The sequence below is a fragment of the Lolium perenne genome, chromosome 2 (genome assembly GCF_019359855.2).
Source record: "Lolium perenne isolate Kyuss_39 chromosome 2, Kyuss_2.0, whole genome shotgun sequence".
NCBI lineage: Eukaryota > Viridiplantae > Streptophyta > Magnoliopsida > Poales > Poaceae > Lolium > Lolium perenne.
This window is the reverse complement of record NC_067245.2, coordinates 317,909,328-317,922,644: the sequence shown is the minus strand read 5'-3', so window position 1 is coordinate 317,922,644 and position 13,317 is coordinate 317,909,328. Positions and strand designations below refer to the sequence as shown.

The following is a 13,317-nucleotide window of genomic DNA, read 5'->3' as shown; positions in this document are numbered from 1 at the left end:
AATGATATTAGTATGAACGCTTTGAACACCATTGTTGCTAATGCTATGGAAAATTCTAAGCTTGGGGAAGCTGGTTTTGATGAGCATGATATTTTTAGTCCCCCAAGCATGGAGGAGAAAATTTACTTTGATGATACTTTGCCTCCCATTTATGATGATTATAATGATAGTGATATTTTGGTGCCACCTACTATGGAGGATAAAGTTTATTATGATTATATTATGCCTCCTATATTTGATGATGAGAATAATAATGATAGCTACTTTGTTTACTGTTTATTTTGGAAATAAGGAAGTTACTGCGAGCGTGCCGAGAATGTCGGAGAACGTGCAAGCCCACTTGCGCGACGTGGGGAAAGAGCAGAGATTTTGGACCCACAAAACAGTGGTCCACTGGCAGACGTGTCTTCCCGAGGTGACAACACATGGTTTTTCGTCAGCATCGACGTCATGATTGAATAAATCTTCGAGTTGCCAAGACAATATATGGTCAGAAGTACAAATCGGGAGCCTATGTCCACCGCAAGCACCCGTCCATATGCTCGGGGCTACTCTTATCGGCTAGTGTTGAATATACTCCTGATAAAACGAAGTAATGATGATGAAAATATAGAGTTGGTTAAATAGCAAAAGTTGAGCCTACACCTAAGTGCAAACACTCGGATGTAGCCTCGGGGGCTACTTCCATCGGAAGTAGAAAGAAAGAATATTGACAAGACAATATAGAATGAAGCCGAGGAATCTTAATCAATCTACGTACATCTTCGAGTTACATGTAACTCGTCATGTACTCCTATCGGGAGTCAACATATTATTCAATATAGTACATCAACCCGAAGAAATGGAGTATTCCATCAGTCGCTCAAAGGTACTCGACAATATATTCTCAGAGCGCGCCTGCTGCGATAAAAACTCTAAATGTCGTGACTCGCAAAAGGGGTTACGAAGGTAAGACCCCAGGATACGTCCTGTGTGGCGTGGAATCGCACAGGAATGCGTTCTCCCACCTTATCCACATCAACAGATGTGAAAAAAATCCCGACGGACGCGTTGGGTACTCGATAAAATAGCTAGAATTCGATTCACGGTAAGTCCTGAAGCGGCACGTATTGAATTATACCAGTATCCCAGGTTCGAGTCCAGGAACTTGAACTTGAAATAGGTTTATGCGGGCTTGCCACGAGAGCAATTAACTGGTACCTAATCCGTCAGATGAACCAGCCTCATTTACCATTATCCCTGTACAATATAGACATTGGGTAAAAATTGAATACAAATCGAAAGTATTGTTAAACAGATACAAGATGGAGATTTCACTCGACTCTACGACTCAAGTAAAATCTTGGGGGCTACTGACATAGGTATGCCTACAGGGCATGTCGAATAAGTACCCCAGGTCCACAGGAAAGCAGGAAGCCCATGGACCCGAAGCTTTGGAGGCCCAGGAGGTTGGAGGTCCTCGGATTAGGAAGCTAGCTAGAGTTATTGTAGGAAACTTGTATCAATATAAGGAAAGGCCCAACGCGGCCCGGCAATTTGTAACTTGTACGATAAGGAAAAGCCTCGGCTTCGCCTATAAATGGGAAGTCGAGGGTGAAAGAAAGGACCGAATCATTGTAACCTAGCCACCGTAATATTGAGTTGAGCACCTTTGTTCGGCTGAACCTTCGAGATCAACTTGCCCTCTACTTCTTACGAAACCCTAAGTCTACAATACGTAGGCATTGACGAGTTAATCCCTTGTCAATGATGGCCATGATCGTCGTCTTCGCCATCGACGTTAACCGATGTCCCATTCTTCACAGCTTCATCGTAGGCCGCAAAGCTTGTCTGCCACTTTTGCGCGCCCTTCAGCTTGTCCCAGCAATGGACCATATTGAAGCCCTTCTTAGCCAGTGGCGGCACGCTTTGCGTCCGCCGGACCTGCGGCCTCCATTGTCGCTATGGTCGTGGCTATGGGTGGAGTCTGTGGCGGCGGCTGGTGCGAGGGTTCCCTAATCCATGGTTGTGGGCTGCGGCGGCGAGGACGTCCATCGCTTCTGGACTACTGGCGCCGGTCTACTTTGATTTTTCGCGCGGGGAATGGCCACTGGCGGGAATGTTATCGGCCTCCCTGCCACTGACGCGCCGGTCCGACGTAAGTTTTGGCGGACAATCGGCGTGACCGCGGAGACGCAAACTCGGCGCATATTTAGGCCAGGTTTGCGTCGCCGCTGACGGCCCGGCCACTTTATGCGTCGCCTCGCTTGAGCAGGGCCTGCACGCATTTTCGGTCTCCGCGGACGCAAACGGTCGCTCACGTCCGTTATGCGTCGTCCGTTGGAGATGCCCTAACAGACGCAACGAGGGTATAGGAATCGCCGAATTTGCGAAATCGTTAGAAAAAGGCCGATCTTCGCGAAGGGAAGACAACTCGCTCCGCACGCGACAAGTGGCGCGCTGTGGTGCCAGAAAATTCTTGGGAAGTGATCTCCCTGGTCGCCACGTGTCGCAAGGGGAAGCAAGGTAGGGATGAGAAAGGAGAGAGAAGACATGGGAGCTGGGTTGTGTCAGTTTTTCCCTTTTTTTTCCTAGATTCGTTTTTTCAAAATGAAATATCTTGAGAACCGTAAGTTTAAATTACGAACCGTTTTCACTTTTGAGACCCTCTCGTCGAGATTTTTAAAACTAGATCCCATGTTGATAGGTTTTAAGATACTTTTTTTGTACTTCCTATACTACTATGGTTATACTCGTGGTGTGTACCTAACTGATTAGTATTTCTGTTTTGAATGTATTTGCTGCATTTTTTCCTTTACTCGTGTGCGCGAGTGTACCTGTACTCGTTCGTGTACGCGACTGTACTTACTCGTGTGCGCGACTGTACGTGTACTCGTTCGTGTGCGCGATCAGATTTACTCGTGTGCGCTGATCAGACTGCTCGTGTGCGTTATTGTATTTGTACTCACCTGTGTGTGCAACTGTACTCGTGTGTTATACGCAAGTGTAGTTAGATGTTCATTGAGTTGTACTTGTACTTTGATATAGTGCACGTGATATACGTCATCACGTTTACAAAATTGGATCTCAGAAAGTTGTGCTCCTGCTAGCTACCTCTCGTGGATGGACGAAACCTCGATGTACTCGTCCGCGCGGATGTATACTCGCTCGAGCGTAGTTGTGCGCGCGTCCCGCGCTGTACTTCTTGCATGCCCTCTCGCCCGCGTGGCTGGTTGTTGCGCGCTTGCGTCCTACATCTGCCACGTGTCAATCGCTCATTTAATGCGAGGAAGATGTTTCCCTTCTTAAAGTTGGGTCTTTTTCTAATGGTACCCCGAATTTGCTATAGACACAAGGGAGGGGCTCTTCGCTAGTAGGCGGCCTGTCGTGGAAAGGCTTTGGATTCAGGCCCAGCCCAACTCTCGAGTTCATTCCAGGCCAGCCCGGATTTGCGGCCATTGCTGGGAAGATCGGAAGCATTACCGGCGCAGGCGATTCCAGTGACACGCCGCCGAAATGCCTCAACGGCCGGTGTGTGGCGGCAGCGCAGCGGCCCGGGATCTCGCCGCCGGTACTGGTACGTCCCGACGCCTCCCCATATTACACCTTGTCTGCATCTGCTTCCTCGGCAACGGCACCGCGCGGGTTAGTAGGAGCCGCCCTATCTCCCCGCTACTTCTAACTCTCTGGGCACGGTATGGCGCCGGTGTCTCTTAGATCCGCTCACCCCCGCCGATGCCGAGCTCCCCGTAGACGGGTCCTTCTCGAGGCGTTTTTGTAGCCGCCAACAGCGGGCAGGAAGAGGTTGTGGTCCGAAGGAAGGTGGACGACAGGACGAGGGCGTAGCGTATTTAACTATTTATGCAGAGTTTTTGGTGTGTAAGCTTGCAATGGATCGCATGGTCCTTCAATTCTTTAGTTTTCCTAGTAGTATATATGCCAACATCTACCAAGTTGGGGTCTCTGGAGGCAGGGTTTAGGCGCTCTCCAGGACAATTCCCCTATTACCACTCCAATTGGGCACTTGGCACTCAGAATGTGCTGCTAAGGAAGGTTCCTCTTCATCTTCATATTCCTCTTCCATTTCCCAACCCTACATTTTAGGAACCAGAATGAAACCGCATTCATGCTACTTTAATCCCGCATTAGGGGGACCAGCCTTGCCAAGGATTGATATGAGTTTAGTGACGTTAGTTTGGACTTTGGTTGGGTTACCATCTCCTTTCTAACTGAATTTTGCTGGTGTTCGAGACCGAGTCGGAGTTTAACTTTCGATTTGGTTTCCTCTGGAAAATTTGCAAAACAATTAAACCACTAAACTAAGTATGTCACGAAGGGAGAGACTGGCAAACTAAAAGCTGACATCTGTCAGGAGTGGTACTATTACAAGTGGCATGCCGATATCAAAGTGACATATATCCATTCATGTGGCATGTAGAGTCAAAACATTGAAGGAAGTGAGGGAGAATTCATTACGGCTTCCCCTACAGTTTTCTTTCAAAGAAGAAAGTAATTCATCCATGTAACATGAAAGTTTTAACATAGTACAATACATCGTACTGGATAAATTTACATGGTGGATTTTTCTTTACCTGTTACAGACCAGTTACAATATAACGATGAAAGGGAAAAAAAAAACATGGGAACAAACTACCGATACATGATTTAGAACTATTACAGATAAGTAATCCAAACAGACAGGGGGAATCTTTGTAAGCGTAGAGCTTCTCATAGCATCTGCTTTGGGGCTTCAAGTAAAGATTATACCTCAATTAGTAATTATGCTCCTCACATCCTAATGCTCCCAAGAAAGTTCCTGTCCTTGTTGTCCATATTACTTGTGAGAAAATCTAGAAAGTCGTTGAAACTGCTCTCTTTGTACTTTTTGGGATTTTGTTCATCCACTAGCTCTTTGGCACATGCGACCTTCTCATGCAGTGCAAAACCAAGGATGCTAGCTATAGAGATCCTTTCTTCTTCAGGATTCAGAAGAGCACGGTGCACAACAGTCTTTACTCGACCATTACTCAGAACTTCCATGTGGTCTCCTACGTGGACATTCAATGCATGTGGAAGTTGCTGTACCACTTTCCAGCTGTTGCTGTTGCGATCAACGACCTCCAGGCCCCGACAACTTGTGAGCAAGATGGTAAGGAATCCGTAATCAGAATGCGGTGCCAGCCCTATCGCCACATCACCTTCTGATTCTTTAGGGTAGCAATTCACTGACATTAGCTGCAATCCTTCTTCAAATTTCTCATGTTGGTAATCCTTGCCCAATCCCAGGCCTTCAAGTATTGCCTCCATGAGCTGCAAAGCCACCCTCCTTACTTCAACAGCAAAATTTCCCATGTGTTTCCTGTTTTCAGTAAACAAAAATGGAGTTATTCTGGCTCTTACAGAAACACACACACATTTAGTTCTGTAGTTTGAGAATGTAAGTAGATTTTGTAAGATGATCTTTTACCTGTAGATTGGTGGCTTTTCTGGCCAATATTGCATCCAATCACTGAGGGGATGGGCATAATGCTTTAGGAATGCCCTTGACATACTAATGCCATCCTTTGAGCTGGTGTCATATCTAACAGGCTGTCGAAGGTCGTCTGATGCAAACTCTTCCTTTATCTCACTTGGCAGTTTGAAGAAATCTAAAGCTGCTTCAAAAGCACCATCCATGACAGATTGATTGATCCCATGGTTTATAACCTGCAAAAATGGAGGAATCATCAGAGACTGGATACACATATAAGCTTTCTTTCTTTGCTTACCACCTGCTAGTTAGTTAGTGTCCAACAAGGGTTCTAGGAAAAGACAGTAGCTTAAGTTATCCTTTTATGTAGTTACTTAATCAGAAGAAGAAACATTCTGACGAATTCTTTTCTTTTCTCATATGTTTTAGTCATTAATCCTTGAGAACCTTGACATCCCTTATGTGTGAAACACTGAAACTTGAAGCTTGAGCATTTTTATATGCACATAAGGCACATTTTATATCAATTGGTTTTTTTATTTCCATTAATGGAAGATCACCTTTGTCAGAAAACAAACCACAGCAATACTGTTCGCTTCCTTGTTGTGCCTACATGGACCCAGGAACTAGAGTTAAACCAGCCATTAATGAGTAAGCTTAGACTTTGTTACAGGTTTAGAACTTTGACCAACTGTTGACTAATAATGAAGAAACATATGCTTGTGCATATGGACTGTAGAAGCTTTCTGTTACATATTGTACATTAAATTAATGAAGACGGATTTACAGATAAAAAGAAATTTACATAAAGCGCAATGCTTTCTGGATATATGCACATAAAGAAAAAATATGAAGAATGCGACAAGTATAGGAATATCTACCATTTGTGAGTACTAAAGTGAGCTTCAACTAGTAGTTTTGTCATTCCCATGAATACTGGACTACTGAGTGGCGAAATGGGTTTGAACTTTTCGCTTCATTCTATTTGTCAGTTTCCCTGCAACCAAGCGACATAAAGGAACTGGTCGTCCTCCATTTGATCTAGTTTCAGACAGTCGCCATTGTCTCGTACAATTATGTGTGCGGTCTGTTATACTCTATATACACCTAATTATGCATAGCTCAAACTCCTCATTTGGGGGCCAAAAGTGGGAATGGAGCTCATCAAACCATGCTCCTGTAAGAATCTTCTGCGTATACTAACAAATATGTCTGCGGTATTTGAAAGGAGGTCCTCCTAGCCCTTTTTGGAACGTTTCTACAATGGCAAATCTAGTTTAATTTTCTCACATTTTCCATGTACAGGTCAGCTTCCTTGATCTACATTCTAGCACAGTGTGCACAAGTGGCAATGTTAACTATGTGAGTTTGGACAGTGGGAGAAATGACAAGGTAAAAGGAAAAAAACAAGAAATGTTCTCGGGGAGCATACCTGGAAGTACCCGAGATCATGGCATGCTTTGGCGATATCTTCTACCACACCGGATCGTGTTTCGGGTTCAAGAATAAGGTGACCCAGGTTGATCACCGGCATTGGCGGCGGGTGGAGGTCATCCGATGGCAGCTGTTCCGGAGGGATACTCTTTGAGTCATCAGACATGTTGACTGACCACCAGAGTCCAATCTTACTATGCAGAATCAGAACAGGGTGAAGTGTTGTCCTATGGGATAACATCTACTTATAGGCAGGTCCATTCCAGGTAACCCAGGAAACCACTGTCTGCATCCCTCTGCAGGCATACCAGTACGGTATACAGATTCTGATCCTCCTCACCTGGACAATGATCACTCCAAATGAGAGGTCAAGCCATCCATCACCATCCATGCATGCACTTGGCAATATATTTATTATTACTGGTCCAGGGGAAGCTCCTTCGCGGGTCCTACCTTGGGAATGTGCATGTCGCCTGTGTGCCGCCGCATAAGCAAATTGGAGTATCTTGACACTATATCTTAACACTACGCTCCAGGCTCAGCCGGTTTTTTCCATCCTACTCTTTTCCTCCTGTTATGCAATTGGTTTTTGTTTAGGGATTAGGCAACAATAATGGCAATACTGATAATATCTTATATGGACACAACTTGTTTTCTGCCAATGTTTTTGCTGCTGTCCAGGGTTGTGCTGATGGACGCTGGATTCCTGGTGCAAGTATGAGGGTCCGAAAAAGCTTGATTTTGGCAGTGTCCCGGATGGTGGCGTCGCTCTCGTCCACTGCACTCTTTCTTCCTGCTTACGCGTTGAAGTGCAACTGGGGATTTTTCGTGTGACTCAACTACAAGCATCGTATGGGAATAACAGCGGCAACTTGCTTCCGTTTGTGTTTCTGGTGCCTGTCCAGGAGGGGCTGATGGAGGGCACTAGAAGCTGCTGCCGGTCTGAATCTGAATGGAAGCTTTGGTTAGCTCATTGTTTGGTGCAGTGCCACCGAAAAAAAGCTATTTCTGGCGCTTCTCGTAGGCTGCCCTGTTACCAATTAGTGGCAATAAACTTTGTAGTAGCAGAGACCGTGGATGTGGATGAGCCTCGTCCGTGCTTACTATCTTGCAGCAGACGTGTCCACCATGGAACTTTCTGCCATGTTTTTCTTTTACTTGGTTATAAGGTGTTCAAGTTCCAGGGTTTGGATGCTTTGGCTGGTGGTTCGTGTGAAGCCACCTGTCTTGGGACTGAAACATATGGCATCTGTGATGCTTTGCATTTTCTAAGTTTAAATAGCACTCGTGCACTTTTTAGCACTCGGGTTAACTGTAAGTAAACGGAACAGCTTATCCAGTCTTCCCCTAGAACATTGTAGTACATCCTCTCCAGTTCACGTCAAATTCGGGAGGCCTAATAACCGCTGGCAGGTCGGCCCACGATCGAACACAAGAGTTTTGTTGAACTTGATACGGGCCGGGCCCAGGTCACCGCCCGAGCGCGGCCCACGCCGCAGAAAAAGGGTCGCTGCCCGCCGCCGTCCACGACCAACACGGCAGCAGAGGAGCAGAAGGAAAAAAAAACACGCGAGAAGAAAGGACAAAGAGGGTAAAAAGATGGCGGCGTCAGCCGACGCTGCGGCGGCGGCGGCGGCGCGGACGCTGCGGTGGGCGGGGCGCGCCGGCCACCTGGGCGGCGTCCCGCGCGCCGCGGTGATCGGCGCCATCGGCACCGTCGCCAAGGCGTACATGGCGCTGCTCAACACCACCACCGTCCACAACGCCGACGCCCTCCACCGCGTCGTCAAGTCGCGGCCCCCCGGCACGCCGCTCCTCACCGTCAGCAACCACATGTCCACGTATGTCTCCGCTCTCTCGCCCCGCCACCCCGCGTATTACTCTTACTGTTAATGGCTTCGAGCTAGATTTAGGCGGAGAGATCGGAGTTGCTGTTTGTGCGAGTATTCTGATCTGTCCTTGTGGCAGCACCCGGTTGCGAATCTGTGCAAATTGCGTGGGTCGGTAACCTGCAAATAGAGCCCTTCGCTGATGCCATTTACTTTTAGGATTGATGCTATTGCATTCAGTCGTGTCTGTTCATTGGGGTTTATTGGTCAACAGCATGAGTAGTGGATTTCTATGAACCATTATTAGAACTCAGATACTCTGCAGTTATAATTCAGAGTTTTCGACAAACCTCATCGGCCAGCAGGCGTCCACATGTTGGGTTTCAATTTAAGTGTTGAAATTTTAGTTAAATTTCACGAAGGCGCATATTGCTCTCTTTTTTACATGCCACATCGACTTAGTGTAGATTGAAATCGTGATTTTCTAGAAGCCGTGTATGCAATCGACAAGACAGATCTATCTTATATATGATGTGTTGTCTTAGCATTTGGTGTATTGTACACGTGCCATGGATAGGTGCCAGATGTTACGAACTAGTGCGGCATATATTGTTTTCTATATACGCTTCTTGTGTGTCCGGAGTTTTGGTAACCTCGAGGCTATCCTGTACTTGTACTTTTTGTACAGGATAGATGACCCGTTTATGTGGGGATTCAAGGGTTTCCCTATTACAGATGCGAAGCTTGCAAGATGGGTGTTGACAGCTGAGGATATCTGCTTCAGAAATGCATTCATGTCTTACATGTTTAGAGTCGGTGAGGCTCCTTGTGCTTCTTTATTATTTATATTGCGTATTATGATACTCAGTATGGTACATTGTCACATATCATCATGTTGGCCTAGTTATCTCCCCGAAACATCACTTTCGCTTGTTCTAACTCATGCTGTGCAGCGTGCTCCGGCGTGGATTGTAGTCAATTTCAAGATAAGAAATGTTGCTATAGCAGTGCCATTTTATTGCATCCTTTAGTTAAGCATCTGGTAACCCCATTTAATAAATAGGCCTTTTCGCTCTCACTTATATGTTTTCATTTAAAATGCAAATACCGTCGTAGTTTGGAGTTGCTACTATGCTAACTCACATCATGTGTACAGAGTCGCTAACAACTGTCATAGATATTTTGTTTACCTAAGAGGTCCTAATTTATGACACTCACTATCAAGACTAGCTCTAGAAAGTTAACTAAAAAACATCAAACTTTTCCAAGCACTATGTATGTTGTTGCTTACTGTATATTTGTTCTCAGTATTTCACATTTTCCATATAGTATGCATTTACCATGAAATTGCATGTTTCTTTTTCAGTACTACTACATATATCAAATGAAATGATATGATGCTTGCCTTGCTTTGTGCTAGTATAACATAAACGATGATAAGCTAACATCTATGTCATCTGACCTCTAGTTCAATTGGTACTTTAGATGCTGAGTGCTTGTGTTTTTTCTTTATTCTTGCATTTTCAGGTTCTGTTGCAAGGCAGTGTCAACATAGATGTGTATCACATAATTTGATGATTTTGCTACTGAAAACTAATTGTATGCACAGGAAAATGTGTGCCGATCACAAGAGGGGCTGGAATTTATCAAGAGCATATGAATGAAGCCCTTGAAGTGCTTAGCACTGGCAGCTGGGTATGCACATATTCTTCATTTCAGTATCAGTTATTCTGTCATTAACAGATGGTGTGCTTATGTTTACAAATACTGGCCTTTATTTGATTGTAAATTTCCTCATGACACATTCAAACAGTTGCATTCATTCCCTGAAGGAAAAGTAGCCCAAGATCACCAGCCAATCAGACGACTGAAGTGGGGAACTGCCAGTCTTATTATCCGAGCTCCTGTAACCCCAATAGTTTTGCCTATTATTCACACTGGTTTTGAAAAGGTATAATGGAAATTTTTCTTATCTCTGAGATACCATCGTTTTTAGATTTGCACTGCATTGACAAAGAACATTTGAAATCAAAAGTTGCACACAGTACTGTTAATGAAAGATGATATATTGCTACAGTGGTGTGTGCCAATCTTTTTCTTATTCAATGAGTTGCCTGACTCCCAGCACTAGTTCATTAGCATTCTCTTTGGTAAAATGAAAGTCTTCTTCGGTGTTATTTCTCTTAGATTTGCACTGCATTGATGAGGAACATTTGAAGTTAAATGTTATACTATGATTTATTGCTACAGTGGTGCATGTCGATCTTTCTTTTCTTATTCAATGAATTGCATGACTCCCAGCACTAGTTCATCCACATTCTCTTTGATAAAATGGAAATCTTCTTCGGTGTTATTTCTCTTAGATTTCCACTCCATTGATGAGGACATTTGAAGTTAAATGTTATACATAGTACTCTTAATAAAATACTGTATGATTTATTGCTACAGTGGTGTATGTCGATTTTTCTTTTCTTATTCAATGAACTGCATGACTCCCAGCACTAGTTCATGCACATTCTCTTTGATAAAATAAAAATCTTCTCCGGTGTTATTTCTCTTAGATTTATACTGCATTGATGAGGACATTTGAAGTTAAATGTTATACATAGTACTCTTAATGAAATACTGTATGATTTTTGCTACAGTGGTGTATGTCGATATTTCTTTTCTTATTCAGTGAATTGCATGACTCCCAGCACTAGTTCATCCACATTCTCTTTGATAAAATGAAAATCTTCTTCGTTGTTGTTTCTCTTAGATTTGCACTGGATTGGTGAGGAACATTTGAAGTTAAATGTTATACATACTACTCTTAATGAAATGTGATTTATTGCAATAGTATTGTGTGTCAGGTTTTTACTTTTTCATGAACATCTCCCTTAATGACTCCCAGCTTATTCCCTTTGATAAAACTAAGATTTCTTTTGTGCTACTTTAACATCCACCTGCTGGACTGTAGGTCATGCCAGAGAAATCATTCTTTGGGCGCCGTCCACCATTGCCCCTCTGCGGCAAGGAGATACAAATTATTGTGGGAGAACCAGTAGAATTTGATCTGCCGAGCTTAAAGCAGGAAGCAGCAACGATACCCCAAGACACATCGTTTGAAAGGAAGGGCTGGCCGACCATCACACCTGAGGGGCTAGACGAGGCAGCGCAGAGATGGCTTTACCAGAAGATGTCGGACAAGATTCAGTCTGTGATGGAGGGGTTGAGGAAAACGCTTCTGAACCAGAAGCAACATTGATCATTTTGTTCTTCCACAATGGGCCAAGGACGGAGGGCCTCCATTTTTTTCTCCAGTACCTTGTTGTGTTGGTTCGGAATCAGATATAGCTAATAGCTCCACTAGCTAGTTTAAGATGATGCGAACACAATAGGTGCAAACAGGATGAGTAATGGTTGGACATTGCACCTTCCTAAATGTACGATAGAAGCAGTTAGGACAATTAGAGTTCAGACAACTTGACTGTCATTAATGGTCACTATATTTGCACCCAAATCATATTTATTTGAACCAGCAGCACTGATATTCTTGTCTTTTTGTTATGATGAGTTTTACATAACAATAAGTTGTACATGCCAGCCTATGTTGCCAATATGTTCAAAGAGATTAATATTACGGACGTGAATTTTTGGCTCTTGGGTGACCTGTTTTGATCATATTCTTCATTTCAGTATCAGTCATTCTGTCATTAACAGATGGTGTGCTTATGTTTGCAAATACTGGCCTTTATTTGATTGTAAATTTCGTCATGACATATTCAAACAGTTGCATTCATTCCCTCAAGCCCAAGATCACCAGCCAATCAGACGACTGAAGTGGGCAACTGCCAGTCTTATTGTGCGAGCACCTGTAACCCCAGTAGCTTTGCCTATTATTCACACTGGTTTTGAAAAGGTATATGGAAATCTCTGTATCTCTGAGATACCATCATTTTTTACAGATTTGCACTGCACTGACAAGGAACATTTGAAATGAAACGTTGCACACAGTACTCTTAATTAAAGATGATATATTGCTACAGTTTTGTGTGTGTCGATCTTTCTTTTCTTATTCAATGAGTTGCACCAGCACTATTTCATCCGCATTCTCTTTGGTAAAATGAAAAATCTTCTTCGGTGTTATTTCTCTTAGATTTGCACTGCATTGATGAGGAACATTTGAAGTTAGATGTTATACATAGTACTCTTGATGAAATATGGTTTATTGCTACAATGGTGTATTTTGGTTTTTTTGCTTGTTCATGAACTACATGACCCCCAGCTCTAGTTCATCTGTATTCCGTTTGATAAACTAAGATTTGCACCGTCAAAAAAAACTAAGATTTCTTATCTCCCTGCTGGACTGTAGGTCATGCCAGAGAAATCATTCTTTGGGCACCGTCCACCATTGCCTCTCGATCTGCGGCAAGGAGATACAAATTATTGTGGGGGAACCAGTAGAATTTGATCTGCCGAGCTTAAAGCAGGTAGCAGCAACGATAAGCTAAGACATCGTTTGAAAGTAAGGGCTGGCCGCTAGACGAGGCAGCGCAGAGATGGCTTTACCAGAAGATCATGTCGGAGAGGATCCGGTCTGTGATGGAGGGGTTGAGGAAAGCG

General features: G+C 44.0%; 1 protein-coding gene and 1 pseudogene across 1 annotated transcript; one reads left to right on the top strand and one right to left on the bottom strand.

The window, feature by feature from the left end:
* Positions 1 to 4,562: 4,562 nt before the first annotated feature.
* LOC127336704 (flavanone 3-dioxygenase 3-like) lies at positions 4,563 to 7,144 on the bottom strand (annotated as a pseudogene).
* A 1,289-nt stretch (positions 7,145 to 8,433) lies between these two features.
* LOC127336701 (N-acylphosphatidylethanolamine synthase-like) lies at positions 8,434 to 12,355 on the top strand. The gene is made up of 5 exons (XM_051363542.2): positions 8,434 to 8,724; positions 9,401 to 9,528; positions 10,322 to 10,407; positions 10,526 to 10,663; positions 11,672 to 12,355. Exons 1-5 carry the CDS (start codon positions 8,483 to 8,485, stop codon positions 11,957 to 11,959), a joined length of 882 nt encoding a protein of 293 aa, XP_051219502.1. The 5' UTR covers positions 8,434 to 8,482; the 3' UTR covers positions 11,960 to 12,355.
* Positions 12,356 to 13,317: the final 962 nt, after the last annotated feature.

Coding starts and splice junctions, on each gene's coding strand:
- LOC127336701 (XM_051363542.2), top strand. CDS start 8,483: ATGGCGGCGTCAGCCGACGCTGCGGCGGCGGCGGCGGCGCGGACGCTG. Junction 8,725..9,400: donor GTCAGCAACCACATGTCCAC/GTATGTCTCCGC, acceptor CTTTTTGTACAG/GATAGATGACCCGTTTATGT. Junction 10,408..10,525: donor TGCTTAGCACTGGCAGCTGG/GTATGCACATAT, acceptor ACATTCAAACAG/TTGCATTCATTCCCTGAAGG.